The sequence below is a fragment of the Moschus berezovskii genome, chromosome 20, assembly GCF_049115385.1.
Source record: "Moschus berezovskii isolate FMDL1 chromosome 20, NW_MosBer_1.0, whole genome shotgun sequence".
Lineage (NCBI taxonomy): Eukaryota > Metazoa > Chordata > Mammalia > Artiodactyla > Moschidae > Moschus > Moschus berezovskii.
The window spans coordinates 23935842-23959748 of record NC_142479.1 but is presented as its reverse complement, the minus strand read 5'-3'; the positions used below and the strand labels follow the sequence as shown (position 1 = coordinate 23959748).

Here is a 23907-nt window from a genome sequence, read left to right as displayed (position 1 = left end):
TGAATGGGAATTTAGGGGGGATGCTACAGCAGTCTGCTGCGTTAGTGGTGATGGGATTTCTGGCGCCATTTCAGGGTCACTGTTTGTATCTGTCTATCAGAGTTAGGATACAGTTGTTTCTCCCAGTTTCAGCCTTCTCTATAGAATTTCTGTCAATTGTTTGACTCCATTAAGTGTGCAGAGGAAATAAAAGCCTAAATGACCAATCCACCAGGGGCTATGGATAGACCCTTTCATTGTCCATACTCGGAGCACTGCATTAGGTCTCATTATCCATTTATAATAAGCGACCTCTGCCCCCTGGGTCATTGAAAAAGATTCACTGTGCTTTTCTGACACATAGGGCACCTTTCTCAGCAGACCCATCGAACAGTGGGACGTCTGGTAGTCTGGAGGACTAGTGTACATGGCAGGTTTTTAAATACACAGCCTTGTGCCAAACCACTCTGGCAGTTTGCTTGCTCATGGTCCATAAATGGGCTAAGGGGAGCCTAATGTCTGGAATATGAATGCAATATTCCTTCTTTTTTTCTTTCTTTCTTCTGTTTTTTAAAAAGTTTAGTTTTAATTGGATGATAATTGCTTTACATGTTGTGCTGGTTTCTGTCATACAACAACATGAAATTTTTTTTGCCTTTTTTTTCAGTTTTGTGTTCTAGAAAGGATTTGCCTTCGTCTCTGCTTGTGCATTTCCTGATAGAGTAATATGGAAAGATTTGGATTCAGTGAATGGATAGATTCATCATTTTTGGAAAGTATTTGCCAAACATGCCCATGCAAGTAATCTGTGATACATTGAAAATCTCTCTTCTAGTCCCTGCTCTGCCCAAACTGGTAGGGATTGAATATCCCACTAAAAAGTTTGAGAAAGAATTTGATCCTTCCTTCATCTCTCTAACCCAGATTCATCCTATCATATAAATTTGGGCCACCTACTTTAAATCTCTGCCCTTCTTCCTCCAGCCCCCAGTACATAGACAAATGTAGGAAAAAGATGGAGATAACATAGTGACTACTGGATGAAATATATATTTATATCTTATCCAATAATGAAGTAAGAAAACTGTCATGTTCAGAGCATCACACTGTGTAAACTGAAGGTGGCCTTCTAAGAATCTTGACACTGGTTCCTATGTGGCCTTAGTACAGTGTCTTGTTAAATACTAATAGGAATCAGTCATTTACCTGAAGGATGTTGGGATAGGAAAAATGAAAGATTGAGAGACACTTCTTTACCAGTTCATATGAAGAAACATTATAAAAGTATTTTTTAAGTTTAAGATGCATACATTTCATTAATAAAGCCTTGTTCCTCTCTCAGAAACTTACTTTGCATTTAGTGTCACATATGTTGGCTTGACGGAGAAGGCAATGGCAAGCCACTCCAGTACTCTTGCCTAGAAAATCCCATGGATGGAGGAGCCTGGTAGGCTGCAGTCCGTGGGGTCGCTAGGGGTTGGACACGACTGAGCGACTTTACTTTCACTTTTCCCTTTCACACATTGGAGAAGGAAATGGCAACCCACTCCAGTGTTCTTGCTTGGAGAATCCCAGGGACGGGGGAGCCTGGTGGGCTTCCGTCTATGGGGTCATACAGAGTCGGACACGACTGAAGTGACTTAGCAGCAGCAGCAGCATGTTGGCTTGATCAATTTTTTAAAATATATAAGACACACAGGCACTCAAAGAAACCCAGTTTAGTACAGTGAACTGACAGCTATACTGTCCAGTTGACACCGGGTGTCTAGTTCAGCGAAGCAGTTTCCCTATTAAGTGATGAACTGTGCCATGCTTCCTGATGCTGGGACACAGAAGTGTCACCTCTAGAGAGTGACCATTGAGTTCCAGCACAGATTTTTCACTCTATACCAGCTATGGAAAACCATGTAGATGGCAGAGCTCTCTCCATGCCAAGAATTAATATATTAACTAGATTATAGCACCATTTGACAAATTGCTTACTAAATACATCAAAATTGATTGGACATTCTGTATTTGAATTGACAAATGGCTGCATTAGGAGAAGGAGGGAAATCCATTAATTACAGCCGCCCTCAACCATAGGAAATATAATCATATAAATATAGATTTTGTTAAAACAAAATCTCTACTTCATTGTAGCAATGCTTATGTGTTTACCTGCACCTCTTTGCTGTTAACAGATGGGGTGCTCTTGGCCACTGCCCTTTAAGTCATAAAAAAATAATAATTTCTGCTGTGCTCTTATGTGCCAGGCTTTTATCACTGCATGGTAGCTTTTAGTTCTTAGTCCAGAAGAAGAGAAAATACAAGAGAAACAGCCTTTCTGCTCAGTTCTCAGCTGTACCTCTGTTTGTCTATCTTGCCCTTTGCATTTTCATATTATTTAAGTCAAAAACTTTACTTTTGCTTCAATGATATAAAAACCATGATCATCACTCAACTTCGTTTTAGAAACAACTGAGTGACCAAGGCACAGGCTGGTGGGTGAATGCCCTTGATTGTCCCTCTCCAGTTTGAATCTGTTCTCCGTATTGTTGTCATATGACAGGAAGCTTCCTGCCGTGTGATTCTGTGGAAGTTGGTGGAGAGACGAGAAACACTGAACTGCCTTTATTGCCTTTATGCCATTCCTTTTTTGCCTTTTCTACTATGCTTTCTTTGTATTTTATAACCACATGAAGAGCCTCAGAACTTCCCTATGTGATGTCAGATTTGGGTCAGAGCTGAGATTATAAGGAATATTTGGGGGTCAGGCATTCTGTTGCCTTCCAAAGCTGTTTTCTAGGTGCCAGTGGTCCTTCTATGGTTATGCCATTTATACCTTTAAGAATGAAACCAAACCAATAGTTTCTAAAATGAAATCTTCTAATTCCTCAGGGATATTATAGAGAATGTAAAGTGTAGCCCGAAGTACTTTCTTTTCTCTTACTGCATGGAAGGCTTCTTTGAATGTCTGTAACTTGCTTATGTTGAGACTTCTGGTCAAAGTCATTTTTTCCCCAATGTTTGATAGCTTTGTATGGTACCTCTAATTAAGATGCATAGATATTTATTAAGATGAGAAAATGATTATATTAAGATATGGAATAAAGAAATCATGGAAACTGAATCAGTGGTATAGTTTATATTTGGGGATAAACAACCCTCAAGATGTTTTACATGGAAATTTTAATTTAAAATACTTACAGGTAAAGACATCATTAATTGGGGACTTCCCTTGTGGTCCACTGGTTAAGAATCAGCCTCGCGATGCCAGGGACACAGGTTCGATCCCTGGTTGGGAGCTAAGATCCCACAGCAGCTCAGGTCACATGCTGCAGAGTTCATGTGCTGCAGTGAAAGAATTGGTATGCTGCAGTGAAGATCTTATGTGCTCTAACTAAGACCCAGCGTAGCCAAATAAATAAATAATAACAATAAAAAAGACATCATGAATTGAAGCAGTTCATACTTCAGGTTAAGAACATGGTCTTTGGTGTTTGCAGTTCTAAATTCCATTCCTGCTGTTTGTTAGCTTGGTGACGTTGGGCAAATAACTTAGCCACTCTGGGCTTTAGTTTACCTGGGAATTTGTAATACCTACATCATGAGGAACACTGGGCTGGAAGAAGCACAAGCTGGAATCAAGATTGCCGGGAGAAATATCAATAACCTCAGATATGCAGATGACACCACCCTTACGACAGAAAGTGAAGAGGAACTCAAAAGCCTCTTGATGAAAGTGAAAGAGGAGAGTGAAAGTTTGGCTTGAAGCTCAACATTCAGAAAATGAAGATCATGGCATCTAGTCCCATCACTTCATGGGAAAGAGATGGGGAAACAGTGGAAACAGTGTCAGACTTTTTTGGGCTCCAAAATCACTGCAGATGCTGATTGCAGCCAGGAAATTAAAAGACGCTTACTCCTTGGAAGGAAAGTTATGACCAACCTAAATAGCATATTAAAAAGCAGAGACATTACTTTGCCAACAAAGGTCCGTCTAGTCAAGGCTATGGTTTTTCCCGTGGTCATGTATGGACGTGAGAGTTGGACTGTGAAGAAAGCTGATCGCTGAAGAATTGATGCTTTTGAACTGTGGTGCTGGAGAAGACTCTTGAGAGTCCCTTGTACTGCAAGGAGATCCAACCAGTCCATTCTAAAGGAGATCAATCCTGGGTGTTCATTGGAAGGACTGATGCTAAAGCTGAAACTCCAGTACTTTGGCCACCTCATGCGATGAGTTGACTCACTGGAAAAGAGTCTGATGCTGGGAGGGATTGGGAGTGAGAGGAGACGGGGACAACAGAGAATGAGATGGCTGGATGGCATCACCGACTCGATGGACATGAGTTTGAGTGAACTCCGGGGGTTGGTGATGGAGGCCTGGCGTGCTGTGATTCATGGGGTCGCAAAGAGTCGGACACGACTGAGCGACTGAACTGAACTGAACCTTATAAAATTGTTTTTTGATTAAATGAGGTAATTCATTCAAAAAGCTTCACACATTATCTTAGATAGAATAAAAAATAACTGTAGATTAGCTTTGTGGGTGGTGTTTACAGAAATAGTATTCTTGTTCTCCTTTGAGGTCTTTCTTGCCTTTCTGTGTTTCAAGGACTTTATGACTGAGATGCTGCCAGGTGGCATAGCTTTATTGTTAACAAACAACAGGAACTTTTCTGGTGGTCCAGTGGTTAAGAATCCACCTGCCATTGCAGGGGACACAGGTTCGATTCCTGGACCTGAAAGATCCCACGTACTGTGGGGCGACTGAATCCATGAGCCATAACTGCTGAGCCTGTGCACCCCAGCGTCTGTGCTCTGCACAAGAGAAGCCATTGCAATGAGAAGTCCATATGCAGCAATGAAGATTCAGTGCAGCCAAAAGTGAAAACACATAAATCAATTTTAAAAAATGACAGTGAAGAGAAAACCTTTGTGGTAAATCCTGTCTCTTCTGTTAAGTGGTCATCTGGACAAGTAAGGTTTTAATGTGAGCATTTTCAAGGCTATAAAAAGCAATTTTACTTAGTAATTCTAATTTGTTGAAGCAAATTGAAAATTTCTCTTAGACCTGTTTGTTTTGAGTATCTCCAATCCCTTAGTAAATTATGGGAATTGGGATATTTCTTGGTATCCACTGCATTCTGAAAGGCTTTCTTCTGGAAGTTCTTTCTGATAGTTGCCTTAAGACTCTGAAACCCAACTTCTGACATGCCAGAAGGACATTTGATATTCTGAGATTATCATTGAAATCATTGTTCACTATTCTGGTGAACCTTTTGTTTTTTACTCCGTATTTTTTTGAAGTTTATAATGAACCTGTGTTCCTATGGCAGATGAATTTCTTAGAAAAGCAATGAGAGAGAGAGGAAGAAAGAGGAGGGAGGGAATAAAGGAAGGAAGGAAAAGGATGAAAGAAGGGAAAATGGAAGGATGAACTATACAGTTTGTTACATGGCACGGAAATTAAACAGTAAACTAAAGTTAATATGGGTGATTCTCACATATATGATGCTGTGAGAAAACAACATAATCCTGAATACTTCACAGATTTCCTAGTCTTGCCACGAAAGAATCAAGGTGATTCTTTGTCCATCTGCAGGTTAAAAAATATTTGCTGTTTTTTTCCTTTCATGAAATAGTCTTAAAAGTTTTTTATTATGGAAATGTTCAAACATACACAGAAGTACAGTGACTAGTATAATGAATCTACGTATTATCCGGCTTGACGAGTTAACGACATTCTGCCACTCTTGCTTCTGATGTTATCTTAAAATTTTATTTATTTATGGCTACACTGGGTTTCATTGCTGCTGTGGACTCTCTCTAGTGTGGCGAGTGGGAGCTACTCTAGTTGCGGTGCACGGGCTTCTCACTGTGGTCGCTTCTCTTGTTGCAGAGCATGGATGGGTTCTAAAGTGTGAGGGCTTCAGGAATTGTGGCATGTGGGCTCAACAGTTGCAGCTTGTGGGCTCTAGAGCACAGGCTCAGTGGTTGTGGTGCATGGGCTTCGTTGCCCCGCAGCATGTGGAATCTAATTCCCTGACCAGGGATTGGACCCATGTTCCCTACATTGGCAGGTGGATTCTTAATCACTGTACCACAAAGGAAATACAGAAATCTTTTTGCTGTTGTTATTGTTTTTTAATGTATGGTGGATAAAGTATTACGAGAAAGCCACCCACTATTGTATCTTTTTACCTATTTAATACTTGCATTTATCTGTATATATACATGAAGCTCCAGTACTTTAGCTACTTGATGCAAAGAGCTGACTCATTGGAAAAGACCGTGATGTTGGTAAAAATTGATGGGAAAAGCAGAAGAGGGTGGTGGAGGATGAGATGGACTTACTCCATGGACATGAATTTGAGCAAATTCCAGGAGATAGTGAAAGACAGAGGAAACTGGCCTGCTGCAGTTCATGAGGTCACAAAGAGATGGACACGACTTAGCTCCTGAACAACAGCAGCAACACTTGCATGTGTCTAATGACAAAGACTTAATGATAAGGGGATAGCCCTTTCTAGTAGTTGTACGTTGTGCAGTATAGGAAGGAGCAGTAGAGGAAAGAACAAACCTTCAGAAGTGTTCTCTTGTGTTTGGAAAGAGAGAGAATCCTATGGTGCTTGTAGGGTAATATTTTCTGTTCCATTCTTTCCCCAGTCCTCTTGGTTCTATGGATTTTCTGATTTATTTGGAGGTAAAAATCTTAATCATTTAATTTCTCTATTTTATGTAACACATCAATGGTCCTTAATGATTGTTTGAGAAGATTTTAAATTATATCTAAAGTATAGGTTGAAAATGTTGATGTCTTCCACAACTAAAAGCTTTTAACTCTCCATGCCAAGAGAACTTTGCTCTTTTGCTTAGGCATGGGAAAATCTGCACTTAATTCTTCCTGCTGTATAATGATCTGGTCTTATCAGGAATATAACTAGATAATAAATAAGGGAAGCATGGAAGAAGCTGCATTAACTCTTTGCAAAAAAAAAAATTATTTTCGCCATTTTTCCATTTCCAAACAACTCCCCTCCCCCCTTTTAAAATACTTTAACAATTTATTTATTTGGTTGTGCTGGGTCTTAATGGTGGCATGCAAACTCTTACTTGTGGCATGTAGGATCTAGTTCCCTAACCAGAGATTGAACCCAGGTCCCCTACATTGGGAACATGGAATCTTAGCTACCAGACCACCAGGGAAGTCCCACAACTACCTCTCCTTTATTTTTGTTTTGTCAGACTTTGTTGTGGAGGCTAGACTGAGTAATTAAACTATTTGCCATTGTAGGTGAGATGGAGAACAATACATTTCCAATACCTGGCCTGTTGCCTACTTGTGTATATTGGTACATTGATTATTGAATGCAGTTTAGTAATCCAAAACAGTGATTTTTTTTTTTTTTTACTTTCCAAGACATCAATTCACAATACTTTGTTTATAAGCTCTCCATCTTAGACTCTTACAGAAGATATTGTATTTTAGAGTGTTTGAAGTGAGAACTGATTATTCCTGGAAGAAATGCATCAAATGTACAGAGTGAGCTGTGAGAACACAGTTGCCATTATCAAGAGATTACAACTCATAATTCTGCACAGAATTAGCACCAGCAAACAGTCATTTCTCTCAATTAAAACATCCGCTACCACGTGTACTTGATTGGATTGTTTAGTTGCTAAGTCATATCTGATTGTTTGCAATCCCATGGACTGTAGTCCAGCAGCCTCCTCTGTCCATGGGATCTCCCAGGCAAGAATACTGGGGTGGGATACCATTTTCTTCTCCCACATCTCCTGCATTGGGGGGCAGATTTTTTATTTACCACTGAGCTGCCAGGGAAGCCCGTGTGTACTTGAGTAGTTGCTAAAAGCTGATAAACAGAGTTGTGTACAGTGAGTATGAGAGAAAGAGTGTATAAAACCACTTCCATTTCCCCTTTTAAAGAAAATGTCACAAAGCCTAAGGAAATATGGGGGGAGATGCTATAACCTCGCTTTTCGTTTCTTGCATTGGGTTTCCATCATTCATTGAAGTGCTGGTGATTTCTGTTTTCTTTTCTTGACTTGTTAGGTTGATTTCACTAGCCATTATTACTTATATTGTGCTTATTCATCAACTTTTATAATTATCAAATTTTAAGTTGGTACATAGTATACACAATTTAAATTGTGCCAAGGAATATTTAGTGGAAAATGAGTCATCCCTTCATCCCTTTCTTCCCTGAGGCAACTGTTATGTAAAGGTGAGCTTTGATAAGAATGGTTTTGTTGTTTTTAGACTTATTTTTCTGAGTAGATTATCTAACCCTTGGGAAGACAAACTTATCTGTAAGCTACAAGCAAGGTATTACACAGACATGCTATGTTCCTTTAAAATAGCCAGGGTGGACTTTTCTAGTTATCCTGCTGCTGGTTTAATGTATATATAATGTGGTTGTACTGTGAATTGAGTTGCCATAATACACATTAAATTGTGTGTATCTTTCCAGGTGACCTTAATTGCAAATGTTTTGAAGGGATTGTTGTAGCCTATTCAGTTCTCAGAAGTGTGCTGGGACAGTTTGAACTTTTCAGTGGAGTAGCTGATCTTGCTGATCTCATGAAGCCTTTATGTTTTATTCTGTCTGTCCATTTGTATGACATTTAGAGTTCCATGGACGAGCAAAACTAAACTGTGAACCCTTCCAGACTACCCCCAGGTATAGCTTGTCCAGATACAAAATGGCAGTGGACTGTTATGGTAGCAGGAATAACCAAATGAAATCTGCTTAGTTTATGTCTTCTGTGGAAATATTATATGCTGCTTTGGGGGTAGGGCAAGGGAGAAGAGCAGGGTGGGGCAGAGAGGCACCCTGTGTTGTCAGTTGTCCAGTGAAATCTGTTATCTCGTAGGCGATGATGACACGTAGTTTTTCTAATTATATATTGCCTATGACTGTTCTTCTGGGAACGTGGAATAAAAGGAAAGTGAAACCAGAGATGTACTGTGACTGACTGTTAGAAAACTTTAATAATTAATCAGGGGACATCTACAGTACCGCGGGGTCAGGGAGCAAGGAAGGTCATTGATCCGTTTAATATACAGCGTGGGCAAAACCTGTTCCCTTCTATGTGTATTGTAGTGCTTCAGCTGCTGTTGCACTGGTGCAAGGGATGGCTCCTAATGAACAGAATAGCCAGTAATATATCGTGTTCAGTTCAGTTCAGTTGTGTCCAACTGTTTGTGACCCCATGAATCACAGCACGCCAGGCCTCCCTGTCCATCACCAACTCCCGTTGCTTGATTATTCTGTGTGTGAAATTCAGCAAGTTCCTTTACATTTAAATGGAAACATTAGAAAACTTCTAGACTTCCATAGAGATAGAGTAGTTAGGTGTGTTATTTTTGACCTGAAAGCCTCCTTTTTAAAAAATTAGTTTTAAAAAGTCCAAAGTTTAATTTTTACCAGTTTGATAGTATGAAAGCATAACCTGCGAAATTTTGCAAATCTCTGATTACTGTTTTATACGTGTTTGTTGGCTGTTGTATTTCCTCTTCTGTGAATTGCTTGTTCCTTAGGAAATGCCTTAGTCCATTTTGCTTTTGGATTACTTGTCTTTGAGCCTTTCTTCTTAAAAGGCAAATATTATTTTCTGAGCTAAGAAACTACCTTTCCAAGCAGAATTTCTTCCTCAGATCCTGAGTGCTTTCTGATCAGAAACAGAGTTTGGTAAAGAGCCTTCTCTTATTGTATGGCTGCTTTATAAATGCTGTTTTTAATAAGTACCAAAAATATATTGAAGCTTGTCCTTGGATGAGGGTTTATCACTGTTGGCCTTTGGGTGAACTTTGAGCCTGAGCTGTTTCATTCAAGGCAGCATGATGTCATTTAACTCACAAATTTCTCTGTTGCTAGAAAAAGGAATGTTTTTCCCCTAAATAACCTGAAGGACTGAATAATGCTGGCACAACATTATTCACCTCTCAGGTCTCCACTAAAGACTTCAGCATGGTAAGGGTTTTATTGTTCGCAGAGGATTTGTGGGGATATGTTAAGGAGAAGGGGCAAGCAAAAACTGAGTCTGGTCCTGAATCTGGAGAATACTTTATTCTGCAGCCCACTCAGCTGCCAGTATGACCCAGCTCACTCTCACTTTTCCAAATAAAAACCTTGGGATCCATTTTTGTTTCTTCATGTTGAAAGACTCTTTCTTTCTAGTGCTGTTTGTTCAACATGTGAACTTATTTTAGGCTTTGCCGCAGCAGTTAAAGCCAAAAGTTGCATCTCAGATAAAAAAGTAGATGCCATTTGGGTCAGCCCCACTCCACAACCTCTTAATGAGAAGTAGATCTTCCTGATTCCAGTGGCACTGAGATTCATTTCAGGAAGTATAGCAGTTTTTCTTAGCATCTCCTAAAGTCATGTATGGATGTGAGAGTTGGACTGTGAAGAAAGCTGATTGCCCAAGAATTGATGCTTTTGAACTGTGGTGCTGGAGAAGACTCTTGAGAGTCCCTTGGACTGCAAGGAGATCCAACCAGTCCACTCTAAAGGAGATCAATCCTGGGTATTCATTGGAAGGACTGATGCTAAAGCTGAAACTGCAATACTTTGGCCACCTCATGTGACGAGTTGACTCACTGGAAAAGAGTTTGATGCTGGGAGGGATTGGGGGTGGGAGGAGACGGGGACGACAGAGAATGAGATGGCTGGATGGCATCACCGACTCGATGGACATGAGTTTGAGTGAACTCCGGGAGTTGGTGGTGGACAGGGAGGCCTGGCGTGCTGTGATTCATGGGGTCGCAAAGAGTCAGACACGACTGAGTGACTGAACTGAACTGAACTGAACTGAAAGTTGGGAGCTTGGAGTTCGCTAGCAGCGGAGCCTGTGCTTGATTAGCAGCTGTGTCCTCTGAAGCTATGAGAATTTATTACTGGGAGTTCAAGAGATGCAGGAAAGACTAGAACAAGAACATAACAGAATCAGATAGATTGTCCCTTCATTGAGTTTATAAATAAGTGCAGCAGTATGCTTTGTTAGTGTTTAGAAAAACGATGCTTATAACCTGTATGTGGTTAGTCTCTTTTAACTTTCAAATGTATTGTCAACTCTTTTTCCTTTCATTGCTTTTAAGGATGAATGGTGCTGAGATCAAATAGTTATTCCTTTCATTTCTTTAATAGAGTATCTAGATCCTCTGTCCCCTGTTGTAAACTCAGTAGTTAGGAGATCTAATTTTTTCCTGAGTATCCAAACCATGGCCAATACACTTAAGAAAAGTAATTACCTCTTCTAATATAAAGTATATTAATATTAATGATAAAAATGTACTTTCTTTCTTTCAACTGGAAGACTAGATTTGTTGCAGATGAACTTAGGTTATTGATATCTAGCTGTTAGTTTCGGGGTATTCCAAAAAGAATTTGATTTCTTGGAATTGAGGATATACAGTTATTACTTTGGATAAAACATCCTGAAATGTCAAGAGAATCCTTCCTTTCTTCAGGACTGGTAATAACTCATTCTTGGAAGCTTGACTCAAACCTATGTATCCTAACCTTTAAGTAGTCCATTAACTAGTGTTAAAAATGAGATTTCACAGAGTGTCATTTTAGATATCTGTTAATACAATGTTTATAACTCTTTACTATATTTTATGTGGGTAATTTGTAAAAATTCTATGCTCATTGATCCCCTTCCTAACTACTTATGGATTTAAGAAGCTATATTGTGAACTGACATTTTCTCTTTTCAGATTGAGAATTTTGTTATGTGGCATTCAGCTGTAGGGGTATTTTCAGATGACCGTTCAATGTTTCTGTTTATAATTTTACTTCGGTTGTTCTACTGACTTGGAAATTTGGGGGGGTTTTGATTAACGAGACTAACTTGATTAACAAGACAACTTCAACATTGAAGATTTTTTTTGTTTGCTTTGCACAAAAACGTATAAAGTATAAATATATTCATAGGAATACACACATACGTACACATACTCATATATCACTGTAAGACATTAAAATACACTTCGTGGTTTTTTTTAGCTTTTATTTACTCACTAGAAGCATGATCTGCTTTCCTGAAAACACAATATAAACAAAGTCTAGCTCACAGTTACCTCATAATGATCTGCTCAGCCTGCCCTGGGTTGTTGATCTATATTTATCAAATGCCTGTGTATACAGGCAGTACTTTTGGAGTTGTATTCTGTAAAAAAAAAATTGAGAGTGTACCGTTTATATTTAGATGTATAGGCTTGTTTTAAATGACTGTACTAAAAGTAGGGATAGAATATAGCAGAGATTTTTATTTCAAAATTCCGTATCCCTTTTCCTAACCCAAGATCATTAACTATCTAAGAACAGTGCTGTGCGTGCTCAGTCATGTCCTACTCTTTGCGACCCCATGGACTGAAGCCCACCAGGCTCCTCTGTCCATGGGATTCTCCAGGCAAGAATACTGGAGTGGGTTGCCATTTCTTCCTCCAGGGGATCTTCCTGACCCAGGGATTGAACTGGCATCTCCTGCATTGGCAGGCAGATTCGTTACCACTGAGCCACCTGGCAAATCCCTAAGAATAGTTGGTAAATGTAAAAGATACTATTTTTCTTTAGCTAGAAGATGCTTATGTTGGCCCATTAAACTCAGGCTTGCAATATATGTAACTTTATTTTTCTATAAATTCTCTTTATTCTTCTTTTGTACCTCTATCCTAACAAATAAGGAAAAATTACTCTCAATCAATTATAACCTTCTTCGTAGTTGCATCTAAATTCTATAGGGCTTACATAGTGCAAAGATATGAGATGGGATTGCTAAAGATATTTTACCTCTGTTTTTTCATCACTGAGATGTCCCAGTTCCTTACCAGATTTAATTGTTGGCTGTTGTATTGGCTCATGGGCTTCCCTGATGGCTCCGATGGTAAAGAATTTGCCAGCAATACAGGAGACTTGGGTTCAATCCCTGGGTCAGGAAGATCCCCTGGAGAACGAAATGGCTATCCACTCCAGTATTCTTGCCTGGAGAATTCCATGGACATAGGAGCCTGGCAGCCTGCAGTCCACGGAGTTGCAAGAGTCAGACATGCCTGAGCAGCTAGTTAGCACATTGGTTCATATTACTCTTGAATGTATAGTAAATATTCGTCATCACATTCACAGGGGACTTGGAGAGGTTGTCACAGGCTCAGCAGTGAACACACACTGTGCACGCCTTCTCTACTGTAAAGGAGCAAAATCTCCATGCTGCTTCCCAAGTGGAATCTCCTGCTACCCCCTGGAACCACCCAAGAATGAAATTAGGATTTTTCACAGTTGTTCATCCCTGAAACTCTTTCTGACATTTTGTACCGTTCCTTGGGAACCCTCTCTTTCCCCTTTCTGTCTATGGGGCTCTTGTTCCAGTTTCTGCATGTCTTTCCCAATAGCTGTTTGGAAACCATGGGAGCTTTGCTCTTAACTGTCATACTTTCTCATCCCAGCATCAGGGTTTTGAATTCCTTTCTTCTTTGTGAGCGGGTATGTCATTGTTTCCACCAGCTAGTAATCATGGAGTGTTCTTCCTACCTGGATTGGAGAAAGTTTTAAATGTAAAGAAATGTGAGGGAGAGGGGAAGGATATTTACTTTATGTTGAAAAATATTTTTCCACCACACATATTTTTATATTTTGAATCTTCTGAATGCTTCCAAGCATTCTTAATTGGAATATACATGCGAAGAGTTGACTCACTGGAAAAGAATCTGATGCTGGAAAGAGTTGGGGGTGGGAGGAGAAGGGGATGACAGAGAATGAGATGGCTGGATGGCGTCACCAACTTGATGGACATAAGTTTGAGTGAACTCCGGGAGTTGGTGATGGACAGGGAGGCCTGGCGTGCTGTGATTCTTGGGGTAGCAAAGAGTCGGACACGACTGAGCGACTGGACTGAACTGAACTGAAAGTATGGTAACTCTTCTCACAATCTCTATTTAGAAATTTAGGATTCAGATGTAATGTTTCATAGATATATGATTGGTATTTTTACCAGTTCCTTTGGGAAACAGGATGGGTGGGAAGAAGAGGAGGAGGAGAAAGAGATTTTTTTCCTCCTTGAGAAACTTGTCACTGTGGAAAATCTCAAACATACACAAAATTAGAAAAAAATTGTGTCAGTATAATGAATTTCCATGTCCCTGTCATTCTCTACAGTCATCAACTCACGACGAATGTTTTTCTCAGCTATAATACTCTTCCTCACCATTCTCTGCCATTGGATTATTTTTAAATTTACCCTTCCACACAAGCTGCCTTGCAGCTTGCAGGATCTTAGTTTCCTGACCAGGAATTGAATGTAGACTCTTGGTAGTGAAAGCACAGTATCCTAACCACTGGACCACTAGGGAAGTCCCAAGTTTATCCCCATTTTGATGATGGGTGAATAAGTATCCTACCATCCTGGTATCCTTCATTATTTATTCCAGAATCCAAAGCTCCATTCATTCATTTATTTATAAAGTGTTTCTTCTGCAATAGGTAGTAGGCTGGGCTCAGCACATGTTGAGTACATTGCAAACTCTTGGGGAAAAAAAATCACATTAGGTACTAGTTAGTGACACAAGGGTATAATTTTCTCACTTCTCTTCCAGTTTTTCCAGTTATCTGTCTACCCTAGCTTTATTAAAAAAAAAAAAAAAAAAGTCCTAAACCATCTGCTGACCCTCCCTCCCTGCCCTCTTTGCCTTCCTGATTCATCTTCCACTCTCAGCTTGCCTCACCGCACCTACCACACTGGCTTCCTGACCGAAACATTTCATGTTCCCACTCCAAAATCTTTGTAATTGATATTTTCTGTAACACTTTCTTCTCAGATGTATGCATGGCCTATTCATTCACCTCTTTAAAATTTTCTCTGACCTCAGCTGCTTTCCAAAGAGTGTTGACCTCTAAGTATTTGTCCTTAGTTGCCTTCTTGATTAGTCTTTAAGGAGAGGGCAGCTTTGAGGCATACTCTTGTTCTGTTCTGTATTAAGAATTTCAACTTTTATTTATTAAAAGATTACAAGTGGTTGGGAAACACCTAGCCTTTTGCAAACATAATTACTTACCAGTTTTTATTTAAAAGGATGCTTCAGCATTAATTGATGATTATGATATTCTTTTCTTCATGATATTCAGAATCCTAGGAAATTGTTTTGCTTTGGTCGTCATTTGTATTTTGTGCCAGTTGCCAGCCTGCCTCTCAGCTGTAGAACTAGGATTTTGAAGAACTAACAGCTAATAGTTTTAAGCATTGCAAATCTTATATTTTAATACTATTTATCTCCCTCTGATGAGTGAGTGACTGGCTTAAGTATCATTTCTCCCCTCCCAGCTAGCTAAGGTTTTCGTGAGTATGTCTTCTTTAAAATCTTGCCCTACGTTCTGCTCTGTCTACTTCACTTACACCTGTTTTGCTAAGGTTTAGTTCTTCAAAATACTTGTTCTGGCAAGAGCGTTGTGAGATTGGCTTGTGAGTTACTCCTTGTGGAAATGTATATCTCTTTCTGGGAATATGCATTAAGAAATTTAGATATGTTCATATCCTCTGATTTCAATTTTAGAAATGTAGCCTATGGAAAATATACATATTGAAGTATAGAAACATCTCTGGGTGGTAGAAATTCCGAGATTATTTCCTTTCTCTCATTCTTTTCTGTTTCTTCCAGGTTTCTTTAATACTCACCATCTTTGCTTCCTCTTTGGTTCTCTTCTTTTTCTTTTCTCTATTTCCCCTCAGTACTTTATTGCTTTATTTCTCTTAGTATTAAAATGTTTAATGTTAAAATATTAAAATGTTTAATGTTAAAATATTAAAATGTTTAATGTTAATTTTGTTTTGAACCTGAAATTGTTCTAAAAAAATTAAAGTCCTATTTTATAATAAAAATAATCAAATAAAAAGTATGAGACTTTAAGTAGAGGAGGCTAAGTTTTTTTGGGATAATATTTGGTTCATAGTAGGAACTCAATAAATGTTTACTGAATCATTTTATTGTTTTGACTAAGCAAAGATTAGTCACTCAGTCATGTCCAAGTCTTTGTGACCCTATGGACTATAGTAGCCCGTCAGGCTGCTCTGTCCATGGAATACTCCAGGCAAGAATACTGGAGTGGGTAACCATTCCCTTCTCCACGAGATCTTCCTAACCTAGACATGTTTACTATTAGTAAAGAATCTTCCTGCAATGAAGGAGACTGAGGTTCAATCCCTGGGTCAGGAAGATCTCTTGGAGAAGAAAATGGCTACCTACTCCAGTATTCTTGCCTGGAGAATTCCATGGACAGAGGAGCCTGGTGGGCCACAGTCCTTGGGGTCACAAAGACTTGGACATGACTGAATGACTAACACTAAGCAGAGGTTCTTCTATGTATGAGAAGCAGGTTGTTTCTGTCTTAAGCCTATATCCTATGACCTAAAAATCAGGGAAACTATAGAAGCATAAGAAAAAAAAAAGAAACATTTCTTTTGATAAATCATTGTTTTAGGAACTAAAAGTGCTTTAAAATTTAAAATGTTTTAATGCCTTCCATTTATATGAAAATATTAAGTAGACTCTTAAAGAATCTTATATAATACTTGTTTTTAAAACCCCTTCCCAAATTGTAAGAACTGCGTCAAATTTATTTCTTTGTTAGGTGGAAGGCATTGAAGTGTCCTGAGGTATAGGAATTACATTGGTTCACAGGCAATGGAATTGTCACTGCTTCTTATGCACTTGTGCTGTTAAGATGCAGTTAGTTGTTTATTTCTTCAACAATGATACATGTAATGATTAGATTCCCACAGATATTTTTTAAGGTGTGCTCCTAGTTGGAGATTTTTCTTGCTCCTAAGAAATTTTATCTTTCTTCTTCATTAGTTATTTGAATTGTGTGTTAAATGTCTTATTTTAGCTTATAAATCACCACAGTATCCAGGATGGTTATGCCCATATTCATTTTTTTTTCACGGCATGGATTACAGTTGTTTAAAAATGTTTTCTTTCTCCTTCAGTGGTTCCCCCTGGAAGTCCTGGGCCCATTACTCGGCACGGGTCCTATGACAGTTTAGCTTCTGACCATAGTGGACAGGAAGACGAAGAGTGGCTTTCTCAGGTGAGGCTCTGAAACACTGGGTCTATTAAGGTGACAGAAAACAGAGATCCATTTATCTCTTTTTATTCTTGACATTAAAAAATTTTTTTTCCTTAGAGGAAAATGGGCAGAATTTGGATTATTTTTAGGATCATCAAGAATTAATCATCTTTCCATATTAAGAATTTCTCAGAAATACTACTGCAGGGCTACATATGCATATATTTTATACACACATATACATATATGTGTGTGTACATTAGCTTTCATGCAGAGAACATAAAGTACGCATATCTTTCAAACAAGTCATTTATATCCCCCAGAACCCTGGATTTCAGATGGACTGTTTGGATTAAGATAAGAATTGGCCTGGTTAAAATGGTGAAGCCATTCAACAATCTTCGGACTTTCTTTTGTGGAGGCAACATTTTCTGAAGACTGGGCCCAGACTTTGATTAGGGAAGTTCTGCCTCCTAATTTGCACAAGTGCCAGCCTGGTCTTCCTTTCCTAAGCTCCTGTCATGTGATTTCCAAGGGTCTCCAAACCAGTCCTGTAACAGCTTCCACTGACCCTTCCTCCCCTTGCCAGGTGAAGCTGTCTTCATCTCAAGGGCTTTGAAATAAAAGATACTCGGGCAGATGTCAAAATGATGAGATTACAAGTGACTTCATTACAGATGCTGTTATGTCTGTTTCAAGTCTGACATCACTGGGTGAAGTTAATGACCGGGTCTCGGATTACCAAATCCCGCAGCTTTTCAGCAGACAGGTGCCTCCTAGGAGCCTGGGTGTAGTTTCACTGCTTTCTCAGGGAGGAGAGCGCCAAATACTAAAGGGAATCTGGAAACCAGAGAATGAAGTTGTTTCTAGGTGACATACATTTCATCACACTGAAAATACTCACAGGAAAAGCTCCTTTAGGTTGCACATGGAAATGCATCCTTTCTTGAGGATACCACAACGAAGTTTTAAAAAAAAGGATGCTGGCAGAGAAACCACTGTCCTTCACTTCAACTTTTCAATTAGAAAAAGGGGTAATGTGTGCTGTCAGTGTGAAAGTATACACAATATGTTTGTACCGCACACAACAGGAGGATGAACTGGAACATCTGGCCATAGCCTCAGTGAAATTGCACAGGCATCTGTTTACCTCTCGGCTCTGTGACACTGATGGTTTTGAGCTTAAAATACACAGCATGCTTTATCTGTGGCCTCATTTATGTTGCCGAATACAACTCCTTGAATGAGAAATCACTGTCCTAAATCTGAGTCATTTTCTCCCCGTGATTAGCGTGAATGTGGATATTGTTTCAAGACCATGATGCTTTTGCCCTTTAGGACTTTACAAACATGGAGCTGCACTCCGTGAGCCTTTTCAGTTGTGTTTTGTTAAGAATTAATCACCACAATCAGAGAAATGTGATTAAATATAAAAGAACTCAGGGCAACACTAAGGCCCATGGGAAGTCAGTTCTATGAACTATGTATATAAGACGTGGATGTAGCAATTATAAGACATTGAGAAATAGCGTCTCACCAAAGGTTTGCATATTTAGTCTCTTATTCAAGTCGCTCGTTTATAAAATCACATGTTTATTTTTAGGTTTTACTGCATGTCCTCCTCCCTGCTTTGTCTAATATTGGCAACCTTCCCTGCTTCTTCCGTAGAGCATGAAATTCATAAAGCATTTTGGTATTTCTGTTCTGCAGCATTTAAAATACCTGTGTTAACGTTCATGGGAGCTGAGGAAACACTGTAGTTAAGAAATGGTGATTTGAAGACAAATCTAGTTTGAGAGAAAATTTGTAATCCTGTCTTCCTTTAAAAGTGAATTTGGGGGAATTTTGAGGGAAGTATAGTAAATATTATAATATTTAATTGTGGAAAGAAACTGGCTGTGAGTATTAAATTATTTCAGACCTTTTCTTTTCCTTGGAAAGTTCAGGAACAACTTCGCATTTGTTAAGAGCTTAGCCCTCAGTGAAGGAATTACTTTTAATATGTGGATTGACAAGTGTAGTATTCATTGCATGCCCACAAAGTGATAAGGACTGTTTAGAATGAGTGAAAAAGGTAGTCCTTAGGCAGCTGATGCTAGGTGTGTGAGTCAGGCAACTGGTCCATTTATATTTGTGTGATTTTTGTGTTGTGTGTGATAAATGATTTTTTATTATATTGTGACAAAAACCTGTAGATGGATGTAGTGAATGTCTATACAGGCCACTGATGTCACAGCTTTCTGATTGTGGATGATACCCTCTCCCACTAGGTTAAGATGGGCTTCTTGGAGAATGTGAGTTTTCAGAGATGAGATGGGGGGATCATGAAAGGCTCTCAGAGGGAGGTCATGATATATCTCAATCATGATTCCTGATCTGTTCCAGGTAGAAATTGTCACGCATACTGGACCCCACAGACGTCTATGGATGGGTCCACAGTTCCAGTTCAAAACCATCCATCCCTCAGGCCAAACCACAGTCATATCATCCAGTTCATCTGTGTTGCAGTCTCATGGTCCAAGTGATACTCCGCAGCCCCTTTCGGATTTTGATACAGATGATCTTGACCTCAACAGTCTCAGGTAAGAAGTAAGAACTAGAGAGTGATTTGACCAGATTACTATGTTCATTTGTAGTGAACATCTTAGATAATCTTTACATTTCCCCTCTTACACCATATCAGGTTGCAGTAACTGCACTGTAACTTGTGATTCATTATTAATCACTGGGGATCTTATGTGAGATCTCATCACTTCCAGTAAATATTTGTGTTCTAGATTGTACTTTCCTGGATCTAATATTCAGTGCACTTTTAAAAGTCATCCTATTTTATGTTGCCTTTCTCATATTTCTGATTATCCTCTAGCTCTGTGTTTTCATCATATATATTCTTTGATCCTCACTTGTAAAAATCATTATACAAAGTTTACAGAGTATGCTTTTTATTTTCAGGGTTTTTTTTTTTAAACGTAATTGAGAACTTTTTGACTTTTGCAACTTAAGTTTGCTTAGCAATTTAATTTGTTATACCAAGACTTGACATATCAGGGTACAACAGATGATGAAGGGCCCAGTCTAATGCAATATAATTTCCTTTCTTTGTGTTCTTTTCAGAAAAATTTCTACATTATATGTTTATCTGAATCTAAAATAACCCTCTAACTTTTTTCTTGCATCTCTTTTTAGAAAAGTTGTTTGAAAAATGTGTTCTAATCATATGTTGGGAATATGTTTTTATTCTACTTCTGTTTTTTTTTTTTGTTCCCCGGGCCCCCCCATTCTACTTCTTTGTCAACATTAGTAACAAATTTTTATACTGTAAGTATACATATATATAACAAATTTTTATTCTTCGTTAAGGCAAAAGCTGTTGTAGAGGTGAATTAGGACTAGTTTCTTCTTTCTGTTCAGTCACTAAGTCGTGTCCAAATCTTTGCGACCCCATGGACTGCAGCACACCAGACTTCTCTGTCATTCACTGTCTCCCGGAGTTTGCTCAAATTCATGTCCATTGAGTTGGTGATGCCATCCAACCATCTCATCCTTTTTAAGAACAACTCATGTAATGCTTCCCGGGTGGCGCTAGTGGTGAAGAACCCACCTGCCAATGCAGGAGACATAAGAGACCCAGGTTCGATCCCTGGAAATGTTCCCTGGAGGAGGAAATGGCAACCTCTCCAGTATTCTTGCCTGGAGAGTCCCACGGATGCAGAGCCTGGTGGGCTGCAGAGTCAGACACGGCCGCAGCTACTTAGCATCCATGCACATGGAATGAAACTTGTTCCTGTGATGCCTTTTCAAGTATTTTAGTTTTTTATTTTCGTTTGCTTTCCTTTTTTATTTCTTCACTTTTTTTCCCCCTCTTTTTGATCTATTACATTTTCTTCAGCTTTTTAGAAATAGAACTTTTCTTAAGTTGTGAGGCAACTTAAGGTGGATGCTAGACCATTTTTCACAAATACCAATTATAAAGTATGATCCATTTTCAGGAAGTCAAGCAGAGTCAGTTCTCAGCTTAGTGATTCAGTGCATATTCATCTGTTTTTGTAGGTTATTCTGTTACTTAAATAGTAATAAAATGAACCTATAAAACTATGTTTATTCTTTTTACTGCTTACAAGATTCTCAGCGACCACCCTCCCCCCTTTTTTTTCTGATGACTGTCACCTGCTGTTCTGATAAGATCCTGTCCTTTTTCTTTAGAGAACATCACCAGCTCTGTACACCCAGCTCTGTTCCTTTGAGTTTTTAAAATTTTTATTTATTTGGCTATGCTGGGTCTTAGTTGCTGCATGCAGGATCTTTATTTCCTGCATACAAACTCTTAGCTGTGGCATGTGGGATCTAGTTCCCTGAACAGGGATTGAACCTAGGCCCCCTGCATTGGGAGCACAGTCCCAGCCGCTCAACCACCAGGGATGTCCCTGTTCCTTTGTTTTTGACCTCCTCCTCAGCAGCAGCAGCTTTCTTAGTTACCCCTTACTTCAGATGCAGTTCTTTGTCTAAGAGCTCTCTAACTTGCTGCTTCAGACAGAGCTTTATTCCTGAAATCCTTCTAGAGTTTCCCTCAGGGACTTTTCCTTTTTCTTATACTACAAAGCTTCTGGTATTTATCTTTAAATTGTTCATGTCCTATTTGTTGGGCATACATAAATATTCAGTTCAGTTCAGTTCAGTCGCTCAGTCGTGTCCGACTCTCCGCGACCCCATGAATCACAGCATGCCAGGCCTCCCTGTCCATCACCAACTCCCGGAGTACACTCAAACTCATGTCCACAGAGTCGGTGATGCCATCCAGCCAAATATTAGAAACCTTTATATTAGTCCCAGGTTTATAATTTTGTTGTATTTTGCTTGCAGTTTATATTTAAAATTTTGAGCATATAGGCCCTTGATTAAGCTCTTAACCCCATTAGAACACAATTTTGATGAAAAATTCAGATTTATCTCACATTACTTATATTAGAAGCCCTGTTTAATACCACTTCCCGCCCAGCATCCAGTTAGAAATCCCACTCCTGATATCCTCATCTCTGTGCACCATCACTTTATCCTTGCTCCTTACGTCTGGTTCTACAGTTCTTTCGTCTTATGTGCAGTGGCATTATGGCTGCTGATTTTACTTTCTTCTTTCAATTGTGAAGTCCTGTTTAGATTTTTTGGTGCAACTGACCCTTCACATTCAGTGCCTTCTCCTGTACCCAGATCACTGAGAATTAATATGATGCTGTGATAGTCTGCCTTCCTGCATCCGAACCACAATGGCCACCGTCAGGTGTGTTGTTGGCTGTCATATCCGTAAGGGGGTCAGGCATGACTAATCCCGGTGTTATTTCATCACTCAGTTGTGTCTGACTCTTTTTTCATCCCATGGGCAATAGCCCGCCAAGCTCGTCTGTCCATGGGATTTGCCAGGCCAGTGTACTGGAGTGGGTTGCCATTTTCTTCTCCAGGGGATCTTCCCAACCCAGGGATCGAATCCATGTCTCCTGCATTGGCAGCTGAATTCTTTACCACTGAGGCACCAGGGAAGTCTGGCTTATCTCATAGCAGCTCCTTATTTGGAATAGGGATTTAACATGTAGAAAAAGGTCAATGAAATATTTATGAATAGACCTGAGAAATAGATAATATAAAAGAAACTGAAATATATAACCTAGTTTTCCATTCGAGGTTAGCTTCTGGGAAATCAGCTTCATTTCATTTTTTCATCTAGTTAATTAATACATCCATTGTTTGATATATTTTATATATGTATGTTGTGATCTTTCTGTGTGAGAACATTTAACTTCTACTCTTTTAGCAAACTTCAGTATTATCAAAACCATAGTTACTGTGTGATACGTTAGATCCTCTCACTTTAATCATGTTATTTTAATTGATATGTAATTAATATAACATAAAACACAGTGTACAGTTCAGTGGTTTTAGTATAGTCACTATGTTTTGCTGCATCCTCCTAATTCTGGGTCATTTTCATCACCCCTACCAGTTTGTTTTTATTTTTATTTTTTTTTTAATGGAAACATTTCAAGCCTATATAAAATTTGTAAAATTAAGAAGAATAATAGACTAAACCCCTGTGTATCTGTTGCCTGGTTTTAATACATCAGTTCTTGGCCAACCTTCTTTCATCTCTAGCCCAAACCACATTCCACCCACAACCCTGGTTGATTCAGAAACTCTAGTGTTATAAATTGAAATAATAATAGGAAATTTATTAGCCCACATAAGTTATTTAGACTGGAAGGGAGCTTTAATTTGCATGCACTGAGCATATCTAACAGGGTAGCTGCTTGTTTTTCATTAAGACCCAGAAAACATCTCTTTTAGAAACTTCAAGTAAACTCTTCCTTTTTTCTTATTGGCCTACATTTGCTTAGACCCACTCATCACAGACCTAATTAATCTCACGATGAGATGATGGGATCACCATGACTGTCTTGGGAAAATAAGCTGATAAAGAAGGGCTACCGGATAGTACACCACTACACAGTGATCAGTATTAGTTTATCAGCATTTCCAATTTCCAGTGCTAGGTCAAGTGCATTTTTCACCTCTCTCCTATTTCTTCCATTCATACAACAAACACATATACATTCCTACTGTGCTTTCAGTGAGGATCCTTTTTCTACTGTCTGTAATTGAAATGTCAGGCTTCTGTAATGTCTCATGGTGCTTATCAACTTCTTATCTTCATCAGTATCCTCTATAAACTCTATGCATAAGCCAAATCATGCTCGTCAAGATGACCTTCATTTATCATGCTTGGCCACAAATCCAAGGGTTTGCTTTTTCTATTTCTGTGTTTAAAGGGATCTTCTTGCTCTTTTGCATATAAATACATCATCCTAACACT

At 39.0% G+C, this 23907-nt stretch overlaps 1 protein-coding gene across 9 annotated transcripts in view; it reads left to right on the top strand.

Annotated features, from left to right (window-relative positions):
• BCAS3 (BCAS3 microtubule associated cell migration factor) overlaps positions 1-23907 on the top strand; it is a 600416-nt gene that overhangs the window by 292826 nt on the left and 283683 nt on the right. For all 9 annotated transcript variants that reach the window (XM_055400120.2, XM_088828643.1, XM_088828641.1 and 6 more), the window contains 2 exons: positions 16969-17069; positions 19434-19630. In XM_055400120.2, the coding sequence (XP_055256095.2) occupies positions 16969-17069; positions 19434-19630 (298 nt within the window). The remainder of the gene's footprint in view (positions 1-16968; positions 17070-19433; positions 19631-23907) is intronic.